Below are 13,858 nucleotides of genomic sequence, written 5' to 3' on the forward strand. Positions count from 1 at the left end.
ACGTCTCCCTTAGTGTCTGATATATATCGCTGGTGCCCTCCATTCTAGTATACTGTCAAGTGTGTACTGCTGGTCAACCCATATTCTTTGATCTTCGTCTTTGTCAATTCTTTCTCAATGGACAAGATTTCCTTCACCCCCGTCATCACGGCAACGGCGGCTGCCGCTTTCGTCGCAGCCAAAAAGTATGACTATCCTGTCGTGTCTGCTGTTGGCTGGACATGGGCGGTGGTCGTACCACTGTATCTTGTCGTCTGGATGAGCTGGATCTACCCATTCTACGTGTCCGAGTTGAGGCACGTACCGACGGTACCAGGTTTCCCACTCTGGGGCCAGTTCTTCGATATCGTTCTCGAAGAATGTGGTATCCCGCAGCGGCGATGGCATCAACAGTATGGCCCTATCATCCGCTACTTCTTTCCCTTTGGTGCTGAGCGCCTATCGGTTGCCGACGATGAGGCTCTCAAGCAGATGACTGTCAAGAACCCTTACAACTACCCAAAACCCGTCCGTGCCAAGCTCTGGATGGTGCGCATCTTGGGAGAGGGAGTTCTGCTCGCCGAGGGTTCTGAGCATGTCCATCAACGAAAGGCGCTTGCTCCTGGCTTCTCCATCCAATCGATCCGCGCACTTACGCCAGTCTTCTGGGAGAAGTCGCTCCTCCTAGCCAAGTGCTGGAGAGAAGAGATGCTGCAGTCCAATGTCTCAACCAAGTCTTTTGAGGCGTTGGAGTGGCTGAACCGTACCACGCTCGACATCATTGGCAAGGCTGGTTTTGGCTATGACATCAACTCTCTTGAGCACCCAGAAACTCCTATCCGTGAGGCCTACCGTCTGGTCTTTGCCTTTGATATCTGGTCTCGCATGCTACACGGTATCCAGGCGTTCATCCCGGCATCAAAGTACATTCCCGCCAAGATGAACCGCGATATGGAGACTTCCCGTGGCATCATCGTCGATAAGGCGACGGAGATCATCACAGAAAAGGTCGAGCAGGCCGAACACAATACTGGTGGCAAGGACATCCTTGCCCTGATTGCCCGCGACAACAAGAAGATGAAGGCTGCCGGCGAAAAGGGCCTGTCGTTTGAGACAATGCGCGATCAAGTCATGACTTTCCTCGGTGCTGGGCATGATACCACTGCCACTGGTGTTGCCTGGACGCTACATCTGCTTTCTACTCACCCCGAGATCCAGTCGCGCTTGCGCGAGGAGATCAAGGATTACATGCCCTTCCTCTTCAACAAAGAGTCTCGTTTCGACCCTGCGCAAGTCAACGCTGCAGACGCAGACCAGCTGCCCTACCTCGACAATGTGTGCCGCGAGTCGCTGCGCTACATCCCACCTATTCCCATGACCGTGCGCCAAAGCATAGCCGACGACACGCTCGGCGGTTACAAGGTGCCTGGTGGTACAGTCGTCTATGTGCTCGCCAACGCAATCAACCGTCTGCCTATGTACTGGGGCGAGACAGCAGACAGGTTTGATCCGGACAGGTGGGATGACCTGCCCGAATCGTTCACGACTAATGCCTTCATGACATTCCTGCAGGGCCCGCGCGGCTGCGTTGGCAAGAAGTTCGCCGAGACAGAGATGAAGATTCTGCTCTGCTGCTTGCTGAGCATGTACGAGTTTAAGCGGGACGAGAGCACACCCAACCCAGAGGACTGGAAGATGTGGCGCCTGGTGCTGCGTCCTAAGGAGGGCGTCACGCTCAAGGTTACGGCTATCTAGAACCTAGAAGCTTGGTAGTCCTTTCCCTGTAGATTCATGTATCAATCATTCGACGGGCGTTCGCGTACTACTGCGAGACGGCGTAGAGTTCATTGCAAGCACGCACAAGAGTATTAACCGCAGCTATCACGAATTAATCAGTAATTACGATGTACTGTGCTCCATTGACTGTGATGTTGTCTTGCATGTGACAAACTCCATGACACGGGTGAAAGCCCTGGATATTCTTTGTGTTTTTACCACAACATTCCCCACGCGGTGGAGATCATGTTCTCTCTGACTGCTCCTTTCGATGCTAGGTGAGATCATACTGAGCCATAATCAAGGTTTCCAGGAAGGTAATACAAGCATTGTACCACTCTCAGATGTGGGTGGGCCTTTCTTACCGGTCTTAGTATCCGGAATCAATAGACGGTGCGTTCGCGTCGTCGATCTCAGACGCAGTACAAAGATACAGGTTTTATTTGCGAGTATCAACTTCCTGGATGGGATTCTTGGGATTCTTATCGCTCGGACCCATATATCTGTCTTTATGGTTCAACGATTGAGATATGTGCGCTGAGATTTCAAATATGAATCTCCACAATTGATCGGCGCTCAACAGCAAGGCACGCGCATCACTTTGAGTCAGGCTCGGCGATTTACTCAAGCTTTGATTATTCAGATCAGGTATGGTTACGCTACAGCCGGGACCCTACACGGGTGCCTGAAATACAGTACAGTAGAATAGGTAGTTTTCCGCTCAACGCCATGCCTCAAACATTATCTTCCAAGCCAACGAGGAGCTCAATCGTCCCCACATACAAAAAATGCGCCAAACTGAGGAGGTCCCTTAAGTCGTGTTCTGGTTACCGTTCACATTGATAGGGTCACAAGCCGAGATGCCGATGCCAAAGCACTCGTTGTTCCCAGAGTCGTCAATGTCAATGTCCAGATCAGGGCTGATGTTGATCAAGGCATCTCCACCACTGCTCGTGCTGCTAGACGACTCATCGTCTGAGGACGAGGTGTTTGATGAGTCGTCAGAGGTATCCGCTGCATTTTGAGTGCCATTGACGTTGATGGGGTCGCAGACGGAGATGCCAATGCCAATGCACTCATTGTTGTCTTTGTGCGTAATGGATATGTCCAGGTCCGGGCTGATGTTGATGAGGGCCCGGTCCTCGATAGTGTGCGGCATCAACGGCGCGCTGAGGACCAGGCCAAGAAGGGCCACGAGGAAGAGAGACGACTGCATCGCAATAGAAGCTGAAAACGAGAGACGAGGGATGGTATTGTGGAGAGCCGAATGGCAGTCGGAACGTAAGTAGGACAACTGAATTGCTGCGAGAAACAGGGAGGCTGGAAACACTGAAACACTGAAACAGAACGTGAGTGCAACGGGGCAACGAGAGTCAAGACAGGGAAGCCCTTCCGTATATATGTCAGAATTCCACAGATCCCCCCGACTATTGTTTTGCGTCCGGAGAAAAAATTCCCATGGGGGAATGAGTCCACTTTCAGGGGTAAAAGGCTCGGCGACCAAAGCACAAGCCGTGGTACATAGCTTCCCTCGCATATGCCTAATGACTACACTCACCGTTTGGGCACGAGTTTGACTAGCTGCTTGCTTTGTCTTATTGTCTTCCCAATCCGGCCTGCTGGGTCGGGATTTGTTGGCTGGGACAAGGATATTGATCCAGGAATGGCCCCTGTTCGCTAACCCGCTGTTGGGCAATCCTGACGTCGATCGTCCTGCGGCTCTTACTAGCGGCCCCGTCGGACCTGGAGGGATCTGCCGTTCAGTGGAGAGCCGCATCCCGGCGTTGGTGGAGTTCCCTGTCTAGCGTGCCCTCCCGAGCTTTGGTATGGTTTGGTAGCGTCCCGCCATCACAGCAATCCGCCCCCCTTGTTTCCAAGACATGCATCTTAGGCACGTCTCAGCGCTTGGACGTAGCAGCTCAATCATCTCTCTCTTATCAAGATTTTGCTGGTAAGCTAATGCTCCCCTTGCGGATCTCAGTCTCCACGCTGACCATTACAACTGTTCAATCTCGTTATTGGCGGGATGACGATCTTCGCAGCAGCCCCAGTCACCAAACATGCCGCCGGAGCGGATTCTGCCCATTATCAGTGCGAGGGAATAGCGTCCAGTGTTAGCCCGTATCCAGAGATGGCAGAGAGGACCTTACGTATGTGATCAGTGCCTCCTTGCAAGAAAAAGAATGACGTGCAGATGGTCAATGCACCCGAGCCACAAAGGCACATTGCACGGTACCCGCGGGGTTGTAGCGTGCCTGGATGCTGTCGTGTAAGCTGACATAATGATGCTCTACAACTACATTCCGCGTTATTGATCTTCATCGCGCCGTCGTTTTGGAAATCGCCAAGTCAGGTTTTGATGAATTATACTTTGGAGTAGTAGTAGAGCAAGCAATATGATTTCTCTTATGAGATCGTTCTTCGTTCTGCTCTGCGCAGCCATTACGTACAGGATCATACTTTCGCTGAATCGGAGGCGTCGCCAACATGCAAAGGCAGCGTCGTTGGGATGTCTTCCACCGCCGACTCTGCGCAGCAAGAACTGGCTGGGCAACTCCATCCTTAGAGAGTCCATGAGGGCGACCAAGGAAGATAGAGGACCGCAGTTCATCGTGTCTACCATGGACAGCGTGTCTCCTACTTGCCATACCCTTCGAGTACCCATCCTTGACTACGAGATCTTTGTCACGCGCGACCCGGAGAACGTGAGAGTCTTGTTCTCAAGCCCCGACTTTGACATCAGCAACACAAGACAAGCATCGTGGATGCCCCTCCTCGGCAAGGGCATCTTTACTAGCCGCGGCGAGACTTGGAAGCACAGTCGCGCGCTATTGCGCCCACAGTTTGCCAGAGAGATGATTAGTGATTTAGAGCTGGAGGAGAAGCATCTCCAAGTCTTGATGGGCCAACTACCAACGGATGATTCTAATGGCTGGACATCAAAGATTGATCTACAGCCACTGCTATTCCGATACACACTAGACACTGTAACCGAGTTTCTGTATGGAAAGTCTGTCAACTCGTTGATCACGGCGCAGAACGGCGGAGCAGGCGCAAACAGTGACATCGCCAAACACTTTGACCAAGCCAAAGTCTGGATTGACAAGCGCGGTGCACTGGCTAAATTTTACTGGCTGCTGACAAGCAAGGAGTTTGATGAGAACTGCAAGACCATCCATAGTTATGCCGATGCAATTGTCGCTGACCGCCTGGCTCATCCGCCTCCGGAAAAAGTGTCGTCTGACCCTGAAAAAGGCAAGGCATTCAACCTCTTGGACGAGCTTGCCAAAGTCACGCAAGACCCGAAGCAACTCCGAAATGAGACACTTCACGTGCTCATTGCTGGAAGAGACACAATGGGGTCTCTCCTCGGCTGGGTCTTTTACTTCCTCGCCCGTCACCCGGACGTCTTTGAGAGGCTACGGCAGACACTGCTGAACAGCTTCGGTGACACGCCGCCAGACTTTAGAGCCGTGCGAGACTGCAAGTATCTGCAATGGGTCATCAATGAGACTCTACGAGTCGCGACTGTCATTCCAATGAATGAGCGCAGAGCCTTGAGGGACACCGTCTTGCCAACAGGTGGAGGGCCAGACGGCACCAGTAGGGTATTCATTCCCGAAGGCACACAGGTTCTCATCCCGTTCTACGCGCTGCAACACCGCGCAGACCTGTGGGGTGCGGATGTGGAAGAGTTCAAGCCCGAACGATGGGAGGTTAAGAGACCTGGTTGGGAGTTCATCCCCTTTGGAGGTGGTGCGCGCAAGTGCCTTGGTCGTAAGTCTACTCCTCAATCACTCCCCTTAACAAGACACTAATTCGAAATAAAGAACAATTCGCCCTCACACAAGTTGGATACGTTGTAGCCCGCTTCTGCCAGCAGTATGACAGAATTGAGAACATGGAGCAAGGTGATGGCAAAATCAGACTGCACCACGCAATCGAAAACCGAAGTGGGACTGGCGTCCAGGTACGACTTCGAAAGGCTCATCGTGGTCGGTAGACTTTTTCCATGAATGAAGACTCGATATTAGGGACACCATGTCTTGATACGTCTCAAAGCTCATAATAACATATTGTAATGAACCCATTCATAGTATAGACTAAGTTCAGAGTTTACGACAATGCTGCAAACCTCGGAAAAGTTAAGTTAGATAATGGCCGTGACTCTATGCAATCGACCATGTAAAGGCCATGTGATTCAGCCCATGCTTTTCATGCTGAGTCCTCCAGAATACAGACAAATGCACGCTTTTTTCTTCTTCAACGCCAAATCCTTATTCTCCATGCCGTCAATGCCAACCCTCATTTGTGAATTTCAATGGTGATTGATTCTGTGCTAGACCTTATCCATCTGAACTGAGCTGAGGCTGTTAATAGTGCAATTGGTGAGCCCCTCATACTGATATATGGCGGAGTGAACTCTCACTTCCCATTATGGAAAGATATAACAAGCGCATCATTTAGTTGTCGGGCGCGGCTAATCTTATATGACTATTGAATTGTGCTGTAGGACGTGATTCGGGCGCCTGTAGCAAGTCCACAGGCACAACTTACAACAGGCTAAACAGCCGCGACTTGATTTTGTTGACTGCCGTTGAACATATTAAAAGGACCGACTATAGATCTTCGTTCCGAATCCGGGCCGGCGCGACTTGTGATCTTCTTGGCGATATGGTAAGTGTCATTTGTAGGTGATCCCGGAACGGTATGTTCCGCAAAGGTATATATCAATTGCAGTGCTTCGCCTACGTGAAGCTTGCCTCAAACTCCTTTGACTTCAAGACTATGTGTGCTAGTATATAGGTCATAAAGATGGCGTTTCTTTTGCGAATGCAGAGTAGTTATCGAGCAATTCTGTTTTTGGGCCTTTTGTTGTTCACTAATACTTCACTCGCTGAAACCTTGACGCTGAAGCCTCGTGCAACTGGGGCTCCAGGTCGTGAGCGGCTCAGTATCAATACTGCCTGGAAGTTCTCACGTTTCACGTCGAATCCTGACTCACTGTCATACAGCACGCTGAAACAATGGGTTCTCCCCTCAGCCAACGACTTCGTCAAAGGCGCGAAGATCCAATCACCCTCTGGAACTCCTCCCGGCAGCAGCATTCAGTATACACAGTCATCATTTGACGATAGGCAATGGGAGACTGTTAATCTACCCCATGACTGGGCCATCAAGGGGCCCTTCAATGCTCCTGGCGTATCGGGTGGCATGGGTCGCCTACCTTCAAATGGAGTCGGCTGGTACCGCCGTAATATTACAGTGACATCAGATGATGTGGGCAAGACTATATTCTTGGACGTGGACGGTGCTATGTCTTATGCGACTGTCTGGCTGAACGGAAACTTAGTTGGTGGATGGCCGTATGGCTATGCCTCGTTCCGACTGGATCTTACTCCATACCTGAAAGTTGGCGACGACAACATTTTGGCTATTCGAGTGGACAATGCGCTAAATAACTCACGGTGGTACCCCGGTGCTGGCATATATAGAAATGTCTGGCTAGTAAAAGTTAATTCGGTGCATGTTGGACAGTACGGGACATATATCACAACGCCAACTGTCTCTAAAGACTCTGCCACAGTCAACCTAGTGGTCGATGTTGAGAACAAAGGAAACACTAGCCAGCAGGTTGATGTATCAACAGAAGTCCACTTACTCGACCCGTCAACTGGCCGAGCGGGCGGCGATGTAATGGCTAGCTTCAAACCAGTAACAGCAACGGTGGCAATGGGAAAGAAGCAGTCTGTCAACGGGTCGGTGTCAATAGCAAAGCCATTGCTATGGGGTCCGAAGCCAATACAATCGCCAAATCTATATGTTGCCATAACGACTCTATCAATCGGTGGAAGTGTGGTTGACACATATGAGACGCAATTCGGCATTCGCGCGATTAAATATGACGCGGACAAAGGCATTTTAATCAATGACCAGGCGGTGCCCATACAGGGCACTTGCAACCATCACGATCTCGGCTCCCTTGGATCCGCGTTCAACATCCGAGCGGCAGAGAGGCAGCTGCAGATGTTGCAAGAAATGGGTAGTAATGCGTTGAGGACATCACACAACCCACCTGCTCCTGAGATTCTGGATCTTGCAGATCGAATGGGTATCTTGGTCCTGGATGAGATTTTCGATTGTTGGAATAACCAAAAGACGACGAATGATTTCCATTTGATCTTCGCGGATTGGCATGAGCCTGATCTCCGCTCTTTCATTCGGCGGGATCGTAACCACCCTTCGATTATGGCATGGAGTGTCGGCAACGAGGTCGGAGAACAGTCGAGCGCAGCTGGTGGCACGACTGCTCAGGGCCTACGCGATATAGCCCGCGATGAGGATCCGACGCGCCCGGTCACCGTGGCGATGAATGCGGCTTCGGCTGGTAGCTCCTTAGCCAATGTCCTGGATATTGAAGGCTTGAATTATCAGGGTGAAGGTCTTGGCACATCGACATCCGGATCCTTCTCGAGCTTCCATCAGAAGTACCCGGGCAAAGTCATATGGGCCAGCGAGAGCTCCTCCGCTGTCAGTACCCGTGGCACGTACTTCTTCCCAGTGACCAGTGGCAAGAGCGCAACGGTTGGTAACGGGTCGGGTGGAAACTCCTCGGCCTTGCAAGTCAGCGCTTATGAGCTGTACGCAACTTCATGGGGATCATCGCCTGATAAGGTCTTTGAGGCGCATGAGAGAAACCCCTATGTGGCTGGTGAATTTGTGTGGACGGGCTGGGACTACCTCGGTGAGCCCACGCCGTACGATTCAGCCCGCAGCTCCTACTTTGGGATCATTGATATGGCCGGTTTCGAGAAGGACCGTTTCTACTTGTATCAATCTCATTGGCGTCCTGACTTCCCCATGGCTCATATTCTACCCCACTGGACCTGGCCGGAGAGAGCTGGACAGGTCACTCCGGTTCACGTGTTCTCATCGGGGGACGAGGCGGAACTTTTTGTGAATGGAAAGTCTGCAGGGCGAGTGAAGAAGGCACAGAACACATACCGCTTCCGGTGGGATAACGTGGTCTACCAGCCAGGCAACATCAGTGTGGTTGCTTACAAGAACGGAACACAATGGGCCACGGACTCTAAAAGAACCGTTGATATCGCTGCTAAGCTGAACATCACGGCTGACCGAACTGCCATCAAGGGAGATGGGGATGATTTGTCCTTCATCAGGGTTGCGGTTGTGGATAGCAACGGCGATGTAGTCCCGCGCGCGAACCATGCAGTCACATTCTCGATCTCTGGGCCCGGTCAGATTGTGTCTACAGACAATGGCGACCCGGCGGACATGACTGCTTTCCCATCATTGACACGAAAGGCTTATAGTGGGATGGTATTAGCAATTGTCCGGGCTGATGCCGGCGCCGCAGGAAAGATCACTGTGTCGGCTTCAGCAACCGGTCTTACTACAGCTACCTTAGGCCTTCAAGTTCAATGACATAAAACATTGTGGCAAGAAATCTGGTAGTTAAATAATAAGAAACACTGGTAAGAAACGGGGAAAATTCGTGACTGTCGATGTGCTTTAGCTAGTAGGCGCTCTGTTACTTCACCCTCCGCTTGCCCAGAAAACATCTGAACAAGATTATCTGGATCAAATTATTGTCATTGTGGGTAGCGGTGGATACTATTCGTCACCATCCGGACCCGTGCCGGCAACACTGCCGGGTCTAAGCATGCAGATCATGGGTCCGAGGACGATCTGCAGGCACAAGCACCCAGAAGTGATAATGGATCAGCTTTGATGTCTATGGGCCGTCAAAGAGCTCCCTTGAGATCTGTAGCATATCCTGTTCTTTGAGCCTTTGCTGGCTCTTGACATAGTTCACCGTCAAGATATATATACAACTGAACATAGAAACTATAAGCAATCGCGTTTGCAAGTCTGTAAATGCCAAATCTTGTAGTTAATCAAAATAGCCAAGTCACAAGAACATTGACTATCTTCAAGTATGCATTATTTCAAGGCAGCTCTCCTCATTGCCAGCGCCGGCCTCGTGGCATCTGATGCCATCGCTGAAGATATGAATGTGTAAGCCATCACAACTTTTCCTAAGTCTAATCACGGGAGTCTAACGCACCGGTCGAGCAGTAAGCGTCAAAGCTGGCAGGATGCTGAGTCTGCAGCCCTCTCATCTGCGAGCGTCGCAGCGGCCGAAGCCAGCTGTCTCGCCGACTTAAACGCCACACGAGCTCCGGCACCAGTGATCACACCAAGCCCCATGCTCAACCGGTTCCATGGCAAACGGCAAGACTGGAAGTCGATCGTGTCGAACGCAGAGAGCATTGCGGCGAGCTACGAGTCGTTTGCCAAGACGGTCGCGGACGACTACACAAGCGATGCCGCCGCTATTGCATCCAGTGCCCAGGCGTATGCGAGCTCGGTTGTCTCGAATGCGGAGAGCGTGGCTGCTACGGCTGGGGCGTCGGGACAGGCGGCGGCGTCGTCTGCGGTCGCCAGCGCAGAAAGCGTTGCGGCTACGGCTGGACAAGCTGCTTCTTCGGCAGCAGCCAGTGCTGGTGCGAGTGCGAGCTCGAGTTCAACGCAGGATAGTCTGGCTGCCCGAGGACTCGGTAGCTTCAATCTCTTTCCAACGGCAATCATTGCGCTGGCAGTTGGTTGTCTGACATCTCTGCTCTAACAAAGCAGCTGGGGAATGCCATGAAAAAGACGGGAGTATGAGACTTTTAAGGCTGTGTAATTGTACAATGGTCGCTGAGCAGATCTATATATGATACAAACAGTGATGGTACATGGTATCTTGAGATGTACAGTCCTGGTCTAGGTGGACATAGAGAGATCTCAGGGGAGATGTACACAGGCAACTACGTGAGGTATTATTTAGCCTTAAGAGCAAGATGATAAGTGCTCAATTGCCCGGGTGTGACCTTGAGCGGGCTTTTCGCCATCATGTCTTCTCCCTTCATGTTCTTGGGAAAGGCGATGACATCCCTGACGGACTTGGTGTAGCTGAGTGTCGCCACTAGACGATCCCAGCCAAAGGCGAACCCGGCGTGTGGAGGACAGCCTGCTCGCAAGGCTTCAATCAGATGTGAAAAATGTGAGATGCCCTCATCACTCATCTTGAGGATATCCCGGAGGACATATTCTTGGACTTCGGCAACATGGATACGACGACTACCGCCGCCAAGCTCAACGCCGTTTAGCACGAGGTCGTAATGATCCGCCTTTACTCGAAGAGGGTCGGTCGCTAGAAGCTCAAAATCTTTGGATGTCAATGGCGCAGTAAAGGGGTGATGGGTGGACGAGAAACCTGAAGCACCCCCCTGGCCCGGATCGACATCGTTGTTGGGTGTGAAGAGCGGGAAACCAACCACCCACAGGAATTTGAAGCTGTCGTCGCGCTCCAAAAGACCTTTATCGACCGCAGCTTGGTAGAACGCAAGCCTGACATTTCCCAGTGCTGTTGATCCACCCTCGAACGGCCTGTCCTCGCGAGCCTGAGTGATGAGGATGTCACCATCTTCAAAATCGCCAAGGGCTTCCGCAATCTGGCCGTCGCCAGTGATCTCCTGGAAGGCCTCGTGGCCTAAAGCTGACAGACCACACATGGGCTTGCTGGAATCAAAAACCATCACGGCTGGAGCACCATCGGGGTTTTTAGCCAGGGACGTCGGTAGGGAGTCCCAAAGTTCACGAACAAATGCCCAATTCTCTTTGATGGATCCGTTAAGGCGGAATTTGCAAGCGTCGATGGCGGGGTTCTCAACATCAGATATCATTGACACGAAGTTCTTCGGAAGGACGGAGTCAACTCGGCAAATCTGTGAGGGTTAGCCAAACTAAACTTTCAACTCACAAGCCCAATTGATGATGTACCTTGTTCGGTATCCTCAGGTCTGGCTTATCGGACCCATATAGGGCCATGGCATCGTCATATTGCAATCGCGGGAATGCCTCATCTGACAACGAAGGATAATCAATCACAGTTTCACGCCCCGTCACATCCTTCGGAATATTAGCACCTGCATAGCTAGCGAAAATATTGTACTTACGTAGACCTCCTTGCGCACGGGCACCAACTCTCCTTCTGTAGATAGTATCTGGAACTTGGCCGTGATCTCTTTGAATAAATCCCTCACTACTGTTTCGATGAGGTGCATCACGTCTTTGCCTGTGGCAAACGCCATCTCCAGATCGAGCTGGGTGAACTCAGGCTGTCGATCGGCACGCAAATCCTCATCACGAAAGCACCGAGCAAATTGATAGTATCCATTGAAGCCAGAGGCCATCAATATCTGCTTATACTGCTGGGGGCTTTGAGGCAACGCATATGCATAGCCACGACGTCTAGTCGGCACGAGAAACTCCCGGGCGCCTTCAGGGGTTGATTTGAACAGCACTGGTGTCTCAACTCGTCTGAAGAAGAGGTCGTCAAGCGTCCTCTCGGCAACGCGCTGGAGCGAGTGACGGAAGTCAAGTCTGCTACGGAGTGTCTGCGAGAATCTCATCTGGAGATGACGCATGGTCGGCGGGAATTGGACATTGTCGGAGATGATGATGCTTCGGGGGAAAACATTCAGGGCCTGAATAGATTGCAGCTCGACGCGAATGTGGTCTGTTCCGCTGGGGAACTTCAATGGAGAGCTATGGCGAGACTCCTTGAGGGATACCTTGCTTACAACGCCAGTGACAGAAACGGGACTGAAGGGTGGGATTGATTTGAAGGCCTGGTGGAGCTGATGTGCCTCGGAGCCGGACTCCTGCCATGCTGATGCGAGCTCTATCTTTGGAGCATAGTCCTGCAGAAGGCTTGCAAAAGCAATTTTTGAAGAAACTTCTTTCCTCTTACTTAGAAAGCCATGGACTGTGACGGTGTTGCCGACTTTGAAGTCCTGAGCAGTGGAGTGATCTGGGAAATGGACTGTGCGAGTTTGTCAGAATAAAAAGTCTCCCGTGACGACAATGAACAAGCAGACAGTATTTCTTATAGTCTTCCCAGCTTTGTGTGAAGTGATCCTCTGGTTGATCCTTGGAAACGACCGTGGTGGATTCAGTGGCCCCATGCTGCCACCGTCTTTGGATTTGAGGGCTCCGTGGTTGACGAGCTAAAACAGCTGATATTGGTCGCGAACTGCGTTTTAGATTGAGCAGACACCTGCCGCATATCCTGGATGAAGCTGCTTGTGAGCCTACTATATGATGCATCGGCAATGGCATTGGAAGCCTCATGGTCTTGAATAGTAGCCTTTGGTGCTATGCATTGAGGTGATGAGCTTGATGTTGACTCAGTTGAGCATCGCTCGGTAAACCTCCAGACTTGACTGAGCTTGGGTCGGAAGCTCTTAGCACCGGCCCCGTAGTGCGCTGTGAGCCTAATTGGCTGCACCACCGCATGTGGGGCCAAATTTTTGCTGCTATATCACCGTTGGCAGCTTGGCAAGCTTTTTGGTCTTTTCTTCTCTTTTTCTTCTCATCCTTCCACTTCAAAACAATGTGAGTACTGCCTTCGCTGCCGCCAAAAAATAACAGAAATGCTGACTATGCGCTAGATGATGAAAGCCTGCGTGTTTATATGATTTAGCTTCCTCCCCTCGGAGCCTTCAAACTCTCCCTTCGGGGCTTAAGTGGTTTGGTGGTGACTTGGGGCTGGAATTATGAAATGAGCGTTCGACACATCGACCTTGTTTATCATCGGACGCAATGAAGGCAACTCTGACCATCTTGAAGCTGGAAGAGGCATGAAGAATGCTCTCTCTGCCCCCCTCTCTCGCCATAGCACCGCCCTCGGGATGCAGTGTCTAGCGGCTTGCCCACCTGTTTCACCCACCCACAGCATTCCCTAGCTCTATCTCTACGATCATGGAAGTCTGTGATTCGTATGCAGAGGAGTGCTGGGGGCCATCATTAAGGCCAACCACCGTTGTACGTGATGATACATCTTAACAAGGTAGGTACGTGCTGGCTCTGTTGCTATGGCTCGTTATGTATCATATCTGTCCTGTCTCGACAGTACCTCGATGTCGCGTTTGCATGACGGCGAACGGGGACATTTCTAGTCATTATTACCCTCTCGGCGAGTTGAAAGTATGTGGTATGTGGAAAGTATAATCGGATGTTGCCCAAGCCGCAT

The 13,858-nt window shown here is 51.4% G+C and overlaps 4 protein-coding genes across 4 annotated transcripts; 2 read left to right on the forward strand and 2 right to left on the reverse strand.

Moving 5' to 3' along the window:
* Positions 1-117: 117 nt before the first annotated feature.
* UCRPA7_3776 (putative cytochrome p450 monooxygenase protein) lies at positions 118-1,734 on the forward strand (the record flags this gene model as incomplete). Its single annotated transcript, XM_007916222.1, has 1 exon — positions 118-1,734. The coding sequence occupies one exon, from the start codon at positions 118-120 to the stop codon at positions 1,732-1,734; it is 1,617 nt and encodes a 538-aa protein (XP_007914413.1).
* Positions 1,735-2,566: 832 nt separating this feature from the next.
* Positions 2,567-2,971, reverse strand: UCRPA7_3777 (hypothetical protein; the record flags this gene model as incomplete). Its single annotated transcript, XM_007916301.1, has 1 exon — positions 2,567-2,971. One exon carries the CDS (start codon positions 2,969-2,971, stop codon positions 2,567-2,569), a length of 405 nt encoding a protein of 134 aa, XP_007914492.1.
* Positions 2,972-4,328: 1,357 nt separating this feature from the next.
* UCRPA7_3778 (putative glycoside hydrolase family 2 protein) lies at positions 4,329-9,201 on the forward strand (the record flags this gene model as incomplete). Its single annotated transcript, XM_007916250.1, has 4 exons — positions 4,329-5,532; positions 5,586-5,725; positions 6,136-6,143; positions 6,771-9,201. The coding sequence occupies 4 exons, from the start codon at positions 4,329-4,331 to the stop codon at positions 9,199-9,201; spliced, it is 3,783 nt and encodes a 1,260-aa protein (XP_007914441.1).
* Positions 9,202-10,601: 1,400 nt separating this feature from the next.
* On the reverse strand, positions 10,602-11,888 carry UCRPA7_3779 (putative aspartyl-trna synthetase protein; the record flags this gene model as incomplete). The annotated part of the gene is made up of 3 exons (XM_007916276.1): positions 10,602-11,549; positions 11,605-11,733; positions 11,781-11,888. The coding sequence occupies 3 exons, from the start codon at positions 11,886-11,888 to the stop codon at positions 10,602-10,604; spliced, it is 1,185 nt and encodes a 394-aa protein (XP_007914467.1).
* Between the last annotated feature and the right edge of the window lie 1,970 nt (positions 11,889-13,858).

This window comes from Phaeoacremonium minimum (assembly GCF_000392275.1).
Source record: "Phaeoacremonium minimum UCRPA7 unplaced genomic scaffold PA7_03_scaffold_290, whole genome shotgun sequence".
Taxonomy (NCBI): Eukaryota; Fungi; Ascomycota; class Sordariomycetes; order Togniniales; family Togniniaceae; genus Phaeoacremonium; species Phaeoacremonium minimum.